This window comes from Fukomys damarensis, unplaced genomic scaffold (assembly GCF_012274545.1).
Source record: "Fukomys damarensis isolate Sample0158 unplaced genomic scaffold, DMR_v1.0_HiC HiC_scaffold_11, whole genome shotgun sequence".
NCBI classification, from domain to species: domain Eukaryota; kingdom Metazoa; phylum Chordata; class Mammalia; order Rodentia; family Bathyergidae; genus Fukomys; species Fukomys damarensis.
The window spans coordinates 13,275,583-13,293,889 of record NW_022900923.1 but is presented as its reverse complement, the minus strand read 5'-3'; the positions used below and the strand labels follow the sequence as shown (position 1 = coordinate 13,293,889).

Genomic DNA, 18,307 nt, shown 5'->3' with positions numbered 1-18,307 from the left:
CCCAGATAATGCAGCCAGGTGAGTGACCTTAGCCAACACCCTAGGAAGTGATCAGCTAATTCATAAAAAGGTGAAAATGATAAATCACAGTTGTGTAAGCTATTAAACTTTTAAGTACTTGATAAGGAAAAGTAAGTAACTAAGATTTAGTTCAGTGGTGCCATGCCTGTTTTGCAAGAGCAAGGTCCTGAGTTTGATCCCTGGTACAAAATTTTAAAAGTAATTAATTTTCTTTTCTTTTTTTTTTGGTACCAGGGATCAAACCTGGGTCCTCGCACTTGCAAGGCAGGCACTGGAACCACAGAGCTAAATCCCTAGCCCAAAAAGTAATGAACTGAAACACAATTTTTAAAATGATAAAAAGATAAAATTCTATTTTTAAAAAATTTAAGAAAACTGACATTTACCCAGTTTTCTATTGGTAGTATTTAAAAACTGAATCAGGACTTGACAATATTATCTAACAGGAAATATATTTTTAGAGCTTCCTACAGGTCTTTCCTTAATTAAACTTAGCATCAGTTTCCTATATATTCAAGTATGGGATGATATGGAACATATAGAAAATGTATAATTTCGTGGTATTCCTAAATTTATGATTTTTATGGAGGTGAAAAGCATATTCATTAAAAATACGTGATCAAATTATAGCATACACTTACTCTAAATATACAAGGTATATCTTTACGACTTGCATGAATAACATCAGAAGCCAAGACAGAACTCACAGAAAATTCTTCATCTCTAAAAAAAACAGTGAAACATTTAAAGTTAATATACAGAGCTATATGTATATGATTTTGGTTGTGTAACCAAATAACATACATAAAGCAATCCTCAAAGTTGAACTATTTCACAGAATAGTGAATTGAATAAAATGATTTTTCCCCATATACTGGTAATACCCAAATTATTTGTTATAAGAGTAACTTATTAGTTGTACATTATAAAAGAGCCAGAAATAACTGTTGGCTTAACCAAAGATTCTGGCTGGAAAGTAAATATGAAGAACTGAGATTTGGATCTTACAGAGGGTCTTGAGAGGCCACAGGGGAACTTCTTGCCTCCCATAAGAAGTCTCATTGTGTACTCAACTCAGTTCATCTGACATTTTATTTTTCCTTCAAAATCTAAAACAGATTTGGGGAATTCCTTCCTTGTGATTTCCTCAATTTTGTTACTGGTACTGTATTTTCATGGTCATAAAACTTGACACCTTAGTCTTTGATTTTTATTTTTTAAGAGACAAGGTCTTATATGCGGCCTTAGATCACCTCAAGCTTCTGGGCTCAGGTGATCCCCCTGCCTTAGCCTCTCGAGTAACTAAAAGTACAGGTGCATTCAGCTGCACCTCGCCCTCCCTTTCTATATTCAGTCTCTTAGCAAGTTTTGCCAGATAATGCTTATATTTCTTGTACTGGTCCCTTCATATTCCATATTTGTGGAGAAAATAATACATTTGAGTTACAGATTTGAAATGCCTGTGTGAGGCATAGCTAGAAATGTGGGTTTTGTGTGATGGATGGCTATTTTTTAGCTGGAGACATGTCTCTGGGAGTCATCAAGGCAGAAGTGATGGCTGAAGCTATAGGAGAAGATATGATTCCTCAGGGACACCACCTGGAGTTATAAGAGGTAAAAGAGGGTACACTCCAAGAATCTGGAAAATAAGACCACAGATATCTGAGAGATGTCTAATTTAAATGATCCCTGATTCATTATGTTTTCCAAGAGCTTGTCTGATCTGAGATTTTATTCCTTTCTTCACAATGGATTATACTCTGTGCCTTTAGGTGATGATTTAAACACTACATCTTAGGCTTCAGATACCCTACAACCTTTAAACCGGTCTTCTGGTCCCAGACACCAGCTTCCATTCCTTGGCTCCTAGCCCAAACACTCAACCCACATGTCAATCTGTTGTACAATTACAACTTACTTCATATATTTAATGATGCTACTACAGCCATATAAGCAAATTATAAAATCAACATGAAGTCAGATCATTTAAGCAAAACCATGGCAATTTAAAAGAAAAAAACAGACTTTTTATTCCTATGCTGCAATGACATTTTTACCCCTGAAGACTTACCTCATGTCAATAACTTGACTAATGACAACGCTGGGCTGAGATGCTTTTCCTTCAGCAATATCATATAGAAAGAGTTTGAAGTCACAAACCACAGCCAGGGCCCTCTGCCATCCTTTCTTTACTCCAGCTGGCTTAGGGATCTTAGTTTTGTTTCAGACAGGTACAAACACAATTCAAATAAAAATGTCAGTGACAGCCTCCTTAATTCCTTATGTAAACACAGAATAAAAACTTAAAGAGATAATACGCACAAATTTAAAATCTGCCACTTTGGTTGATAAAGTAGCAGATGGGACATGAATGTCATTAATAACAAAGAGAATAACAGTGAAGGACTTTTGCCTTTTACCAAAAGAGTTTCAAATGGTACCATTGAACTTAAAGAAGTAATTCCATTAACATAGTATTCATGCTTCTTTACAGTACAGAAGTCAAATCTGGTAATAAGATGAAATTCAGCTTATATACTGCAAGTATTATTATGAAGACAGCAAGATTACATCTTGATAATATCTACCAATTCATAAGCATACTCTACCTCTTTGGCAATATTGGAGGTCAAAAATTCCTTTACGGAGATTTCAATATATGTTCATCATAACAGGAATAACACAGAAAAGTGTTTTTAGAATTTATTTACAAATAAAAGTTAAATTTTTGTTTTCAAATCATTACTCTAAATTGAAAAATTGATGAATTTTATTTAATTTTCTGTCAAGTACTATGTGAAGTGACTATTTTAATTCATTAATAAATCTTGAAGGATTGATCTAAACTCATGATTGATCTGAACTCATGATACTCACTCTAACATGACCTTCATACGCCGTTCCTATTCCTTTCTGTGGGTCTATACCCAGGGGACCTTTTGTCTGCTCAGAAGGAACTGGACATGCAGTTGGAGCTTTGTTTACACAGGTTATATGGCATGAGAATCCACACACTTTGAGAGAGAAAGAACCCAAAATATTAATAAAAATCCACTTAACAACAACCACCACAACAAAATTCACCGAGCACTAACCATATGTAAGGTGCTATAAATGTTTATATTTAATTTTATTTTAAATAATTTTACCATTTGAGAAACTACTTTATCTATGTATCAACAGAAATTTCAATGAGAAATAGTAAATTTTTTATTATTTGTAATATATTGTTTTCTGTTAACATCATGATTCCTATGAAAGTGGCTTCTGAAGTTCTATCTAGTTCTTCATCCTACTATGATATGGTATCTGTCCTGAAATTTCTCCCACAATTGTCACTTATGAAAATTAAGCTGACATCTCTGCTACACCTGGACAGTTTTGCTGATCTTCTTGAAAATAAAAATTTTCAATGATTAAAAATGTATGAACTAAGGGTACATTTTTGGTGATAATATTCTACATACTTAAACTACAGCTAGGTTAATAATTAACTTTACTGAGCATTTTTATTTTCCTGTGACAGTATGACAGGTACAATTATTATGCCAATGTCATATGTGACTTGCTCAGGGTCACTGAATTCAGAAGTGGAAATGCTGTAATTCAAATCCAGGCAGTTTGGCTCACAGCCTGCATATTTAGCTACTCATAGTATTGCAATAATCCTTTTATTTGATATTCACATGGTAGATTTGAGATTCTAAAACAAGATGATAAGAAAAAACAAACAAGAGAAAATTAAAGGTTAAAATATTTAAAACAAACTTATTGGAAGGAGTTATACTTTTAAGATTACAATTTCTACCAAGTTTGATCCCTGGTACCAAAACAAACAAACAAATGGTTACAATTTCTACACCTAAAAATAATCTTAGAGAATTCTGGAGAAAGAATAAGAAAGAAACTGAAGCAATATATCACTGTGAGAGTATATACACATGGGAGAAATGATTACACATCAATGATAGACACTATGAAACTAAGAGGCAAGATGGACTGGTACTGTCAAAAACTATCTTAGGGCCGGGGATTTAGCTCAGCGGTTCGGTGGCCTGCCTTGTAAGCGCAAGGACCCGAGTTCAATCCCCGGTACCAAAACAAAAACAAAAACAAAAAACTATCTTAATTCTCAATTCATGTAAGTGGAATTTCTAACAAGTTACAATTTTGTTTTACTGATAAGAAAAAAACAAAACAAAACAAAACAACCCTCACCTCCAAAGAGCAGTGAAAGCAACAAAGCAAGTATCTGTACTGGATCTAATCCAGGGATAAGTAAAAATGGCAAGAATCTTTATCATAACATTTACAAAAACCTGTCAGACAAAGGCTGGGGATAGTCCTATGTCCCCATGGCATTATAAGGTAGGCTTTAAAGATTTGAAGAAAAGACAGGCACAATTTCACAGCACAAGATGTCAGAAGGTAAGAGAGCCTATACAGATCTACAAAAGTCCTTATTACAAATAATTCTGATGAATAAAAAATGGTCAAGATATCTGCCCAGAAAAAAAAATAGATAAAAAGCCAGATATCTGCCCAGAATTCCTTCTGATAAATGCATTGAAAAATGACAGACAAGAACTGGCTATGGTCCAAAATGAGACAAAGCTAGAACTCTGTATAGGTTTCTCCTTTGGCATCAGTCACACCTCATTGGTCCATGATACAGGCTATTTCTTCTCAGACTACTTGGTCATCTTGTGCTTTTCTTTTCCTTAACTGTGACTCCTAAGGCCCTGTTCTTGCTCTTTCAATCTACACATGCTTTCTGGATAATGCAGTCATATTCATGACTTATACAGTCATAACTCTCAAATCTTTTGCCATGACTCTTCTCTTTTGAACTCATGTTATCTAATGGATAATGCAATCTAGATCTTCCACTTCAGTTCTGAGAACTGATCAAATGTAGAATACATTGCCTTAGTATACTGTTAACTTCCCCTTTCCTCAAAGTAGTTAAATACAGGCTAATTGCAGGTAAGGAGAACACATGCATCTGATGGGGAGTGACTACACTTTTAAAGTCCTCTTAAAGGACTTCTAAAGGCCTTTCCAATACTAACAGCAGAAGAGAAAGAGAAACTAGTATTAGAATTTGAATTAGCAACTATTTTCTTGTCATTTTAATAAGATATGCCAGAAAAGCATGTATGAGGTAGTTTCATAATGGCAAGTGTCATTTGATCAAAAATCTGTATATCTAGTATTTCCACTATAATTTAAATAATTTTTATTTTGGAGGCATTGGTAAACATTAAAGGAGCATCTAAACAAATATACTTTGTTTGCTGCTCCAATGACCCCTGATCCTCTCTCCCTCACATTCACTACTTCATCCCCAGTGCCTAGCAAAACAGAGGAAGCATATAATAAACACAACAGAAAAATCGATGAATAGGTAGGGGAAACCTCTGTTATTAATACTAGGAATAACTGTCTTTTGAGGCATAGTGGCAGATGCTTAGTATTTCTGAAAAGCCACAGTGTTGCCTACTTCTCAATGATTTCTCTAATAAATAATGTAATTATACAACAGACCCAAGGATAACTTTCATGCTTTCTTTCATACAGGTCACCAACATTCAACACACTTTATTTTTTGGTACCAGGGATCAAACTCAGGACCATGTACTTGCAAGGCAGGCAGCAGCAAAACTGAGCTAAATCCCCAGCCCTCAACAGAATTTAGAAAGATTCTCAGTTTATTGTTTACATTCTTGTTATCTAGAGAAAAACACATAACTAAGTGAAATAAATGTGGAATGCCTTTTAAAGAGAATAAAGTTATCAGATTATAATTTAAGAAGTAAATATTAGGACAAATAAAGTGGTGCCTAAACAAGTCATATCTCATTTTCATTTTGTACTTACCTTCACATGAACAGCCTTGTCTTATCAAACCCACCATCAAAGAGGTACACTGATGACATTTGGTGGGTGAAGTGAAAGATTTTACAAAAAACTGATGAGTCTTGCGCTGTAAAACAAGTTGATAAACATATACATTATTTAAGGATTTCCTTAGTGCCTATGCATATACTACCTCCTAGAATGTTTTCTAGATACAATAAATTCTTTCCATTTTTTTACATCTTAATTTATGCTATTTAAATGTTCTAGTAGATACCACTAAGTTAGATTAAGCTAAATAACAGTGTATAAGATATTAATTAAATGATAATTTATTGTTTTGGTTTTGCTCATAAATCTTGGTTTGAGGATTTCTTTAAAGTCTCCAAATTATTCATTAGCAAAAAGTGAAATTTTGTATACTTATCCCTATGTAAATACAGTATAACATGCCTTAGACCTTCTTAGGAAGAAAAATAATATATAACATTCTTATTTCTGCTATATATTGTGAATTTAATTTTCTGGGAGCAAGAACAAATAATATGCTTCACAAATCTCTTTTCTTCCATGGACAGAGGCAGTACTATACTTGAGCAGATAAAAATACACTCATATTATTCCTGAGACAGACGGCAGCTTACAGTTTCTTATTGAAAAGCCAGTAGTAAAGATTTCTAAGTCTTGGATGATTTACATGGTTGTAAGCCAAAGAGATTTCATCTCTTTGGAATACTCTTGTCTTCTCCAAATCACCTCTTGGCATGTTTTCATTGCACATGAATTAATATAACCCTTTCTCTATACCGTTGTGTGAACTCAGGAGCAAGTTACCCTTGAGTCCTTTGCATCTCACTTTTTCATCTATAAAACAGGGTCCATAATAGTATGTAATTCAGAGGATAGTTAAGTATTATAAGAGAAACCTTTCAAACAATGACTGGCACATATCAGCATCAAAAAAACCCAAAAAAAACAAACAAAAAAAAAAACCACTTCTCTATGCAAACAAATTTGGCCAATCATTTCTCTTTTACACATGTGATTTAATTTAAAAGAGTAAGAACTTTCTATATTTCAATATATGTTAATTCTGATAAAAATGTTATAAAGTAATTCTTATTTCAATTGAGATTAACATCATATTAACAAAATATCCAGTGGGAGGTGTGGGGGTCTTTGACAGTAATTCCTATACTCTGGGAGGCTAAGGAAGGTGGATCTCAAGTTTGAGCCCAGCCTGGGCAATTTAGAGACAAGTGAGATCTGTCTCAAAATGAAACAAAGGACAAGGGATGTAGCTCAGAGCAAAGGCTTTGGGTTTAATCCCCAGTACTAGAAAAAAAAAAAGAAGAAGAAGAAGAAAAGAAGTTTGTTTTTTTTAAATAGAATGATCTGACTACCATTACTAGTCAGGGAATAGGGTGAAACCTTGGGACTTCAAGTGGTCATGAGCTCTGGGTCCAACCTCAAACCACTCTTTCTAGAAGTTTCTTAGGTCTTTGGTTGGTCTCAAAGCAGCACTGAGATTCAACTCTATTCAACTCTGCAGAACACACACTATCTTAATATCTTTGTAATTGCTGCTGCAGTTCCTAAGCACCAGCCAAAAGTGGTGCTAGTATTTTACATACATCTCATTTAATGGAATTAATACTCTTGGAAAGATACTGATATCTAATGTTTGTAATTTCACATCTAATTTTCATTTGTAGCCAAAGAAATTCTCCTTTTCTCTTTTGCCTGTAATTTTGAAATACATACAAAGTTATAAAAGAAAGCAATAGAAGTTTAATATTTATAAGAAAAAAATCCTTTTGCCCCAAGTCCTTCCTACCGGCATTTTCTTTTAACTTTTAGTTACTCCCTTCCTCTGTAATATATTTCTCTCAGCTTTCTTCTGTACTAGGGGTTGAACCAGTGCCCACCACTGCGGGATACCCCCAGCACCCACTACCTGCTATAATTTTCACTGGTTTTGTAGTTTTTTGCAGTCTCATTTTTTTGCTAAGTCAACTCACCCTTTATTCCTTTTTTCCTTATAATAATTTGTACAGGATTCAACTGTACCTCTTCAGATGCTCATTATAAGTGAAATGAGCAAGGAGGTGTGGCCAGGATAGCTTTTCTAGCTTCGTGGCTCTAGATTCCCTATTCTGTTATTTTCATAAAATCATAAAAGTTTTAAAATGACCTTACATTTTGCTATCTTTACTCTCTTTTATTTATCTGGACTCATGTACTCCCTCTGTCCTGCTCTACTCCTAGCAGTTTTCCTTCGGGCAAGGTTCTAAATTGGAAGGTACTCTTGATTTGTTAATTTGGAGAACCCTAAGTCTAGGACTTCCATTTCTTCCTCCAGCCTTGTCTCCTCATAACTCACCATGGAGTGGATCTGGCAAAGTTCCCTCACAGTAATTGCTGCTATCAAAACTTCTCAGGGTACCTGATGGTAGCTGGGTTATCTCAAGTCTCTGCTTTACCTCAGCTTTCCCCAACATAACTTCATTTATTTTCCCCCAACACAACTTTAAATATCACGTAGGTCTTGCAGACGTTGGTGATTTGTTTCTACATTTTGGAGTTCATGGAAAATATTTTAATCTTTCATTTTTTAATAGGGAGGGTGTTTCAACAGATTTAAAATCTATGCTGCCAGCTGGGCATGGTGGCATGTACCTGTAGTCCCAGCTGTTCAGGAGGTTGAGGCATGAGGTCCACTGGAACCCAGGAGTTTGAAGCTAGCTTCAGCAATATAGCAACACCTCATCTCAAAAATTAAATAAGACTCTTCTACAAGTTCAAAAAATCTTCTACTCATTGGGTTCTAAAGGTGTACTGGGATATATTTTTACTCAAAAATGTTTTTAGATTGCTTTTAAAAAGCGGCATTTATTTACATTTTCATTAAACAAAATGTGTTAATGGAGACATGTAGACATTTACATTATGAATGTCAAACAAAGCCTCATTATTACTTTAATTTGCTTTCTCCCAATTTCTAGTAAACTTAAGAAACTTCTTTAATTTATTCAAAATGTTGATATATTCGTCTATTAATTCCTGGCTTTTGGTCAGTTTACTGTTATAGTTGGATCTTGTTTGAGAAAAGCTCTTGATATATGTAGATATTAATCCTCTGTTCTCTGCTTTGCATTTCCCTCTCTACTGCAATGTTTGTCTGATAAGCTGCATTACAAATTTTAATTTGCATGCAATCTGCTTCTTTCTTTAGTTATCTCAGTTCTTGGTTTATATAGCTCATTAGGTCAATCTACACCCATGATCACTGTATCTTTTTTTAAAAAGGCTTGTTTAAAGCCATTATGATTTGAGATAATTTAGTACATGGTAAGAGTACTAGGTTACCATGTTTTCCTTTATTCTTTGTTTTTTCTTTCCTGTGTTCTCTCTTTTCATTTCCTTCTACAGGTTTGAAAGTTATACTTTTTTATTTGTTGATCTATTTTTTCCCTTCAACTTAAGACTCAAACTTAATTTCCTGAGTTATCAACACTTATTTAAACATATTTATGCTACATACTGTGCTGTACAGATCTCTAAGTTCTTTAGAAATATTAAGCTTGTCTAAAACTCAAAACTATCCAATAAAATAGGTAGTATAATAATATCCAATGAAATAGATAGTATAATAATAATAATAATAATAATAATAATTATTATTATTATTATTATTGCTACTGGGGATCAAACTTAGGCCCCTGTGCTTGTGAGGCAGGTGCAAGAACCACTGAGCTATATCCCTGGCTATCAACATTTTTGATGAAGAAATGCAAACATAAAAAGGTAAGTAGCATGCTCAAGTTCACAGAGCTAGTAGAAGATTGTAATTTAGTATACAGATGTTAACACTATTTGTCACGTACATCTTAACTTTCACTTTTTTCTTGCCAAGAATTTACCACATGAACCACCAAGCTATACCGTCTCTGCATGTTCTCTCCAGACAAGTACACTAGTACACTCACCTTACCAGATCCGTATACTAACTTCCTACTGTGTTTTATTTAGATCTGCTCTAGTCTGTTTTGAATATACATTTCATTTTCTTTGGCTTTTGTAGATCACAGTAAAGTCTTTTAAGACAACTATTCATCTTTTCCCCAAATTCTTCATGATAGCCTCTTGCTTTTCTCTTCTTGATGAAGCAATTCAAAAATACCTTTAAATAAGATTTTTTAAATAGTAAACCTTCTAAGTTCTTGTATACCTAAAATATTTTTAATTTGCTCTCATTTCAGTGAGAGCATACCTGGGTTCAAATTTTTAGATTCAAAGTTCTTCAATAATTGAACATGTTTTTCACTTGTTTCTTTGTATCTAGTGTTGCAGATGAGAAGCCAGATATGAACTTGACTTTTACGCAAATGATTTGCTCTATTTGAAAGTTCTTAGAATTTTTTCTTGACCTATGATACCTTTACATTTTATTATAATGTATCCAAGTGTGAGTTTTTCTTGTTTATTCTTATTAACATCTAGTGATGCCTTTCAATGTGAGATTTTTTCATCTTCAATTGGGGGAAATTTTAAGTCATTTCTTCAATTGGCCTCATTTCCATTTTTTTCCTTCCTTTTGAAGGTCCTACTATATGAATGTTGACACTACTTATGTCATGTATATCTTAACTTTCACATTTTTGTCTTATCTTCCATACTAGTTAACTTGTTTTTCTATTGTATCTGTCTTCATTCTACTTTTGAAGCCATCTATTGAGGTATTATTTCAGCAAGTATTTTTCTTTTATGTCAAGTATTTCCAATGTATTTTTTCTCATAACTACCTTATCCTTCCTTATATTGTTTTACCCTTTTGAGGATATTTATTGTGCTTATTTGAGTTACAGTCACATTGAACAGAATCGGTTACTTAGGAGTGGCCTCAATTTAATGACTCCCTCAGGCAACAGCCAAGAGGAGTACCTGGAGGAAACACTACTCCTTACTTTAACAGACTTTGAAACACTGAATTTAAGATAAAAAGAAAAAAACTGTATACTCTTCCTGCCATTATCAGTGGTGATTATTTTAACTCATGTGGAATATATTTTCTTTCCAAGCTTTTTTTTGGGGGGGGCACTTTGAAGAAATCAGTATCAAAATCATAGGAAAGGCACAAAGCAGAAGAAATCTATTCTCACTTTTTTGGGAAACAAACTATGCTTATAATACACTGAATACCTTAGGTGCAAGGCCAGATGAGCCAGGGCATCCCTTTTTCCTTAAGGTCGGTGTGTGAACGGGAAGTGGAGCACAGTCTGCAATCTGAAGCCGGGAGGCAAAAAGGAAATAAACATCATAAAAACTTCATTTATTTCAAACATAACTAGTGAGAAACCAAAGTAAATATAAACAAAATGTCAGTAAGTCAAAAAGTTCTCCCAATTAGTCTCAAATTAAAACTCTCATAGTATTGATAAATTTCAGCCTGCAATATCTACGAATGAAAAAACTTTTCAATTAGTAAATATTATTCTAATCTGGAAATTTAAAAAGAAGTAATTTGAAAAAGAAAATCCATTGGAAAACAAAAAAATTACAGCTGGTAGCCTACATACAAATGAGGGTATTTTCACATTCTTATGAATTTGCCATATTGATCTTTTAAAAAGTATTTGAGTTTTAACAAGAGTTATAATAAAAATATTTAGAAGATTATTTTAAACACCTGACTTCCATATTTAGAAGACATATCAACATATATAGAATATAACCCTGACTTTGGATATACAGGTAAAAATTAGTGAATTTTTGTGCAGAAATTAATTTTCCAAATAAGGGAGTTAAATTATTTACTATTATTGGAATTCTGGATTTCATACAAGTTTAGCTATAAACCGTATCTTTATTAGTAGGTAAGAGTATTATTTTATGGGATAAGGTATTTCTTTGAATGAAAAGAATTAGTGATTTTACTGGATGTTATTGTGGAGAAAAGGAAGTCGTTTAATTAGTAAAGCCTAAAAAGAGACATAAGGAACTTACTTTTAGGGTGTTAAAAGCAATCAATCAAGAAAAAAAACCCCAGCTAATCCTTGCACAAAGTTACAGAACATTTAAAAATATTAAAAGATAAATGGATGGTCCTTCTTTGCCTGTTACTATATAACCTCCAAAAATAAACTATTTTACATATACTATAGCGTTAAGATGGAATTTAGTTTCTCAGTTTTCTTGGAATTGTGCGTTTAGTTATACTTTAAATTTTATTTACTTTTGACAGTTTTAAAAAATTTTGAACCCAACATACAAACTTAACATTTGAGGAGTACAGAAATTCAATAAGAACACTGACAAGCTACATAAAGATAAATGAAAAACAATTAACAGGGAACAACACTATGGCTAGTATTCTACAGAAAGTTCAAGAGAAATTATTAAAATTAAAGGAGTCAAATAAAGGTGCAAGCTGTAAGAACAGGAGTTTATAAAGATCAGAAATGCATAATGAAAAATGTATTTAAAAAGGATCTAATGCACCATAGCAACAAAAAATTTAAGTTATCTAGGAACAAATCCAAATAAGTAGTATGGAATATATTGGAAGTAATGAAACTTTATTGAAAGATGTAAAAGGATACCTAACTACTATGCACACTATATTTGTTCACAGATGGAAATGCCTAATATCATGAAGATGTTGATTCTCTCAAATAAATCTATAAATTGAATGCAATTCCAATCAAAAGTCTCACATGGAAATTGACAAGCTAACCCTAAAAGTAATATGGAAAACTAAAGGGTCAAGAAGAAAAAGACTAAGTTGGGTGGGGGTGGCTCACCATACCAGGTGTCAAGAATTATTTCAGGTACAGTAATTATGAAAATATGTCAGTGCAGGAACAATCAAAAGAACAGTGGAAAAGAACAGGGAGGCCCCCACCAGACCCAGGCATAAAAAAAAGAAAAAAGGTAGTATTACAAATCAAAGGAGGTGAATTAAGAAAAGTCAGTTGTTTATGTGGCAAAAAAAAAGATTAGATCCCTATTTCCCATTATTCATAACAATAAATTTCAATTTGACTAAGATCCTAAACAAGAGCAAAAATTTTAAACTTTTAGAAGAAAATATGAAAGAAAATCTTTATAATCTCTGCGTGATGAAGAAATGCTTTAAGAAGACACAGAAAGCAGAAGTCATAAACTAAATACCAGATAAAACTGACTACTTTAAAATGAAAAGATGTACATGAAAAAAAGATATCACAACGTTAAAAAATAAGCCACAGAGAAAATATTTGCAATGCATATAGCTGGCAAAGAATTAGTATTCAAAAAATATATAGAACACATCACAAAAACAACTGAAAAAAATCAAGAAAAATAGTTCAGTACAACAATGGGCAAAGGATATGAACAAGCAAATCAACAGCCAAGAAAGAAAAAGATGCTGAAGAACATTAGGAAACAGAAAGAGTGCAAATTAAAAACAAAAACACCACTTTACACTCATCAAATTGGTAAAAGTTAAACGTCTGACAGTAGAAAGCGTTGGTAAGGATGTGGAGAAATGGGGAACTCTCACACGCTGCTGGTGGGAGTGAAAATGGATCCAACCACCGTGGAAACAATTTATCAAGATCTAGTGAAAGTTGAAAATCCACATACCATACAACCCAATAATTCCACTTATATATACCAAACAAAGTGCAAAATTTCCAAAACTGATAGATACTAGGATGTGCACTTCAACATCGATTGTAGTAATTAAAAAACTGGAATCTACCTAAATATCCAACAAAAGAAGAATGGATAAATTGTTCTGGCATATTCATACAATGAAACATAATGTAGCAGTTATAATAAATGAACTAAGTGGACATGTGTCTAAATAAATAAATCTCAAAAGCACACTTAAAATGAAAAGAAGTTGCAGAAGGATACAGGTGACATTTGTGTAAATTTTAAGTATGTGACAAACACCACATATTAATTATGAACACAAATAAACATGTAAAACCAAGGAGGGCAGAATGCACACCAGATATATTTAGGTATGTCTGGGGGAAAAAGAGAGGGGAATGGTATGGGGGAGGATGTTTGAACTGTTCCTGGAATATTTTTTCTGTGGAAAAACAGGACAAAATGTTCTTATCTGCTAAATTTGTGGGTGGCAGTTACAAGGGTGTTTATTATATTATTCTGCATGTGCCTGAAATATTTAATCATTGAAGTAAAACTAAATTAACTCCAATTATTAAAACAATTGTGACTAGAAAATCAAAGGGTCTCAATCAATTTAACCAATCTGAGGGCTCTGTCACAGGGACACAAGTCAGAGCTATAGCTCACACTTAACTGCAGACAGCTCCTCAGACTGGGTGTTGACTTCAGTGAGAAGTCAGACCCAGCTCTGGGGATTACAGCAGGGACGCTGAGGAGGAGGTGTGCCTGACTGTGATGCTCCATGAAGAGTCAGGATTCGCTGTGAGGCAGGACAGATGAACTGAAGCAGGGCATGCTCTTCTGACTTGTGTAGGAAATGGTTTGGCTGCTGTAACTGGCCAAGTGGCCATTAAAAGACATCATATCGTCTAACATGAAATGTAAACACAACCGTTTTTTGCGGAAGTATTAAAAGGGCTGATTTAGTTGAGTGAGTGTCTATGGCTGATTCAGCAGAAAGAATAAACTATTAAGCGGCCAATAGTGGCAGTTTTAATTTTAAGTTGTGCTTATGGCACAGCAGATAAGTTATATCATGGCTTATTAAATTAGAATTAATATGAGAATGGCATCGCATGGCCATATGCCTATAGAGTTTATAATTCCAATATTTACAAAAATCTATCCTCTGTTCTATATATTTCTCTAAGTAAAAAGACTATATAGTTAATAAAATTTTGCCTATTTCAGGTGAATATTTGAAGACAAATTTTACTTTATTTAGCATTTCTGTATACATTATCAGTTAAATGTAATGATCTCCAATAAACTGTAACTTATGACACAATGTATTTGATGAGACAGAATTCACTTTTTTTTTCAATTCCCTCTTTCCTGACACAAGTGTAAAGTTGGGGAGCAAGGCTGCTCCAATGAGGCACCTTAACTGGCTCAGCTTCACTAGAAGTGGAAGGAGATGTGGACCTTGACTGGCTGTAAAACTTGATGCTCGTGTTCCAAACATAAGTGTTCCCAACAGGATCAGTCTAGGAAAATAAGTCAGGAAGAAAAAAACCCAAGAAATCACTTTTAAACAATGTGCAGCTTTTACAAAAAGTCTGTAAGGCACAATCATGACAACATTTCTTGAGAAACAAGAATAACAAACGAGTTTGAATATTCACATTAGGGATGTGTGATCCAAAAACACTAGCTTTAATGTACACAACTTGATAAAGGCAAGAACTTGCTGAAGCCTGACAGCAGGCTTTCTCCTTGTACCACGTGATTATGTGTGGACAGAAGTTGAGCATACCAGTTTATAATGTCTTGTACTGAAATTAGCATATGCTGCTTTCAGTCATTTTGTCTGTAGGTGATCTAACAGATGTCTGTAACACCACATCAGCAACCCTCAGCTCTGCACCTAATCCAAAGTGGGCAATTAAAGCATTTATCAGCATGTTTTAAGACCCTCTGAAAATGTGACATCACCAAAGTGGGATGCTGGAGAAAGAAAAATCCACTATCCATTTAATCTGTAATCATACAAATCACTGACTGTTAAGGCTTTTAACACACTTCTTCTAAAGAACTGCTGACAATTGTTAAATCTTTCCCTTCTAACTAGATATTTCTCTTCAATAAAAAAGAAAACAATACAAAGGAGTAATTTTCTTAGCTGGATGAGGAAAAGCTGGTTATATTCAGAAGAAGAAAATATTTAAAATAAAATTATAAACCAATACTAATTCTAATAAAATGAAAAATTTTATAGCTGTATGTTTTTAATGTAAAAATCAATTTCAGGTTAAACAAAATCAAGTTAATTTAAAAAAATTAAAAGTAAATATATTAGAATATTTTAAAGATGACATTAATTTAGCATATTAAAAATTGAACTATGCCACTTACAATGATGATTTTTTAAAAACCCACCATGCATATGTAATTAAAAAATTATCACTTTACTTTTAAAAGTGTGTTCCTTATAAAGATAAAAAACACTTGATAAAGATGATTAAACTTATGGCAAAAAAAGTTTGAATATCAAACAAAAAAATTTCTAAATCTTCTAAAAAGATTCTACTAGAAGTAGACAGCTAATGCTATTAATAAATTTTAATATTTTATTTTCTTTCTGGATACTGCCTGTATAAATATTATCTCAACTATGATTTAACTATACAAATAATAAAAAAGTTTTACATAGTCACCAGTTTTAATTATCACAAACACAAATGTGCTATTCAAGATGTTAGTAATTTTTAGCTATAAATGCATACCCTGCATCTGTAATTAATGGCTTATTCTAATCATTAAGAAGCAATTAAGTCAATTAAACCTCAAGAATACTCAATTATTATATGCTAAAATTTTTTAAAGTCTGAAATCAATTTTAATAATTCATAATGAATTATAGTATGGCACTACAGTAACTAATTAATAACATGTTATTTTTATACAATGTTTTAAAACCTTAAAACCATATAATCATTATATTTAAACCATGGAAGGTAAAAAAATCCATTATGCATGAAAAATATAGCAGCAAGTATAAGCAATTAAATGAATAATGCAGCAACATTTACTATATATTAAAAGGGAATGTTAATTTAATAATGGGATTTATGATTGCAAAAATAATGATAAAAAGGGAGAACAGTAAAAAACAATAAACAGCTAATATTTACTGGACAATATATTTTTATAGTGTCCAAAGAAAATTTTGGAAACAAATTTAACAGAATAACCAATTCATTCAATATTTGTAAGCTACAATCTGCTGAGAAAAAGTAACATAGGCCCCTTTTTCCATGACAAAACAACTGCTTTTTGCCTAAGTTAGCATAAGTATTTCTGATGAACAGGCACTGGAGACATCCACTGTATCTAGTGTGATTTTTTACTGAATGTTCTACTATACAAAAAAAAGTAGAAAAGCTGAATATTTGATATTGTCTACAATGCATAATGTTGTCATCCCTTAAATCTATTCAGGATTTTTATTGTAAAAGATCTGCACAATATATTTCTGGAATACACTAAGTCCGCAACTTATGAACATTTGAGTTGTGAACTTTCACAGGGGTACTGTGTAAGACTCATTTTGTTGGCTTAGGGATGAATCCGACTTAGGAACAATTCTCCTAGAATGTAACTGTAAGTCGGGGACTTACTGCAGTATAGTAAAACAAAAATTTTTTTTTTCTGGCTGTGATCATGCAATTGATTTTTCTTTTCTCATTGAGTTTATTGGTACATTTTAGGTATACAGTACAGTTACATTCATCATCGGGATCTTGTACCTTTACATGATAGGTCTTGGTTATCATTTTTTCCCCTTACCCAATTGTCTGATTTTTAGGTGACATACTCATTAGGAATTCCCCAAATTATAAAAAGAACTAAACCTATTTATCTTGAATATGTATAAAGAAGCCTTGCCTATACCCCAATTAACACAGATTTGTACAAATAGTTACTCTAAGAAGAAACTTGGTTTTAAAATAAAAGATCTCAAAACTTGATATGGATTACAAATGGTCAATGTAGTTAAAAAAAAACAGCTTAAATCTAGTGTGTTATTTGTATTGGTAAATATTGTATAAAAACTAAGTTCAGAAAAAATTTTATCATTTTTTTCTGTTATTTAGTTAGATGTATTTTGGAAGCAAATAACAAATTAATAATTTAGTATTGACAACACTTAACTTTAGAACATTTAGTGAAATAATCATTTCTGTTAGTTGAATTTATGACAAAAACAGTATTTCTAATACAGTATACTGTATTTGGAAAATACTAAATATGTTATCCTAAAATAACCACAAATTACTGAAAATTATGACTAATAAGTGTAACAAAATAATGTAACTTGATTCTCTATAAGGAAATTTCTCATTACTTCAGTATAGATAGACAGATCTGAAAATCTACTCTAGCAAATTATTAACTGTTATAAGAAAATACAACAGAAGGTTAAACCACACATTGGCTTTTTATAATCTCTGCTCCAAACTCTAAAGGAACAATCTAAAATGAGACACTCAGTATTTTTCACTATTAATGGAAGCACTAAAGAACTCTATCCATCTGTATTTGGACATTTAAAATACTATTCCTGGTAAATCTTTTTTATACTATGCTTAACACCACTTGAAAAGAACATAGGTATTCAAACTATAAATGAGGTGAAATAGCACATTAAAATAAGGAGATGGCAAACATTATTCAATGATACCTGATGATTTCTATGACATTTCACAGTGAAAGAAATGAACTTTATATATGTACTGCA

The 18,307-nt window shown here is 32.6% G+C and overlaps 1 protein-coding gene across 21 annotated transcripts in view; it reads right to left on the bottom strand.

Moving 5' to 3' along the window:
• Window positions 1-18,307, bottom strand: part of Cdc42bpa (CDC42 binding protein kinase alpha) — a 271,103-nt gene that overhangs the window by 31,348 nt on the left and 221,448 nt on the right. For 12 of the 21 annotated variants that reach the window (XM_033762063.1, XM_033762064.1, XM_033762066.1 and 9 more), the window contains 5 exons: window positions 11,083-11,166; window positions 5,902-6,007; window positions 2,899-3,035; window positions 2,093-2,232; window positions 663-744 (listed from right to left, as the gene is read on the bottom strand). In XM_033762063.1, coding sequence (XP_033617954.1) covers window positions 663-744; window positions 2,093-2,232; window positions 2,899-3,035; window positions 5,902-6,007; window positions 11,083-11,166 — 549 coding nt within the window. Of the gene's footprint in view, window positions 1-662; window positions 745-2,092; window positions 2,233-2,898; window positions 3,036-5,901; window positions 6,008-11,082; window positions 11,167-14,948; window positions 15,054-18,307 lie in introns of all 21 variants that reach the window. The other 9 variants (XM_033762072.1, XM_033762059.1, XM_010642642.2 and 6 more) reach the window with 1 other exon arrangement.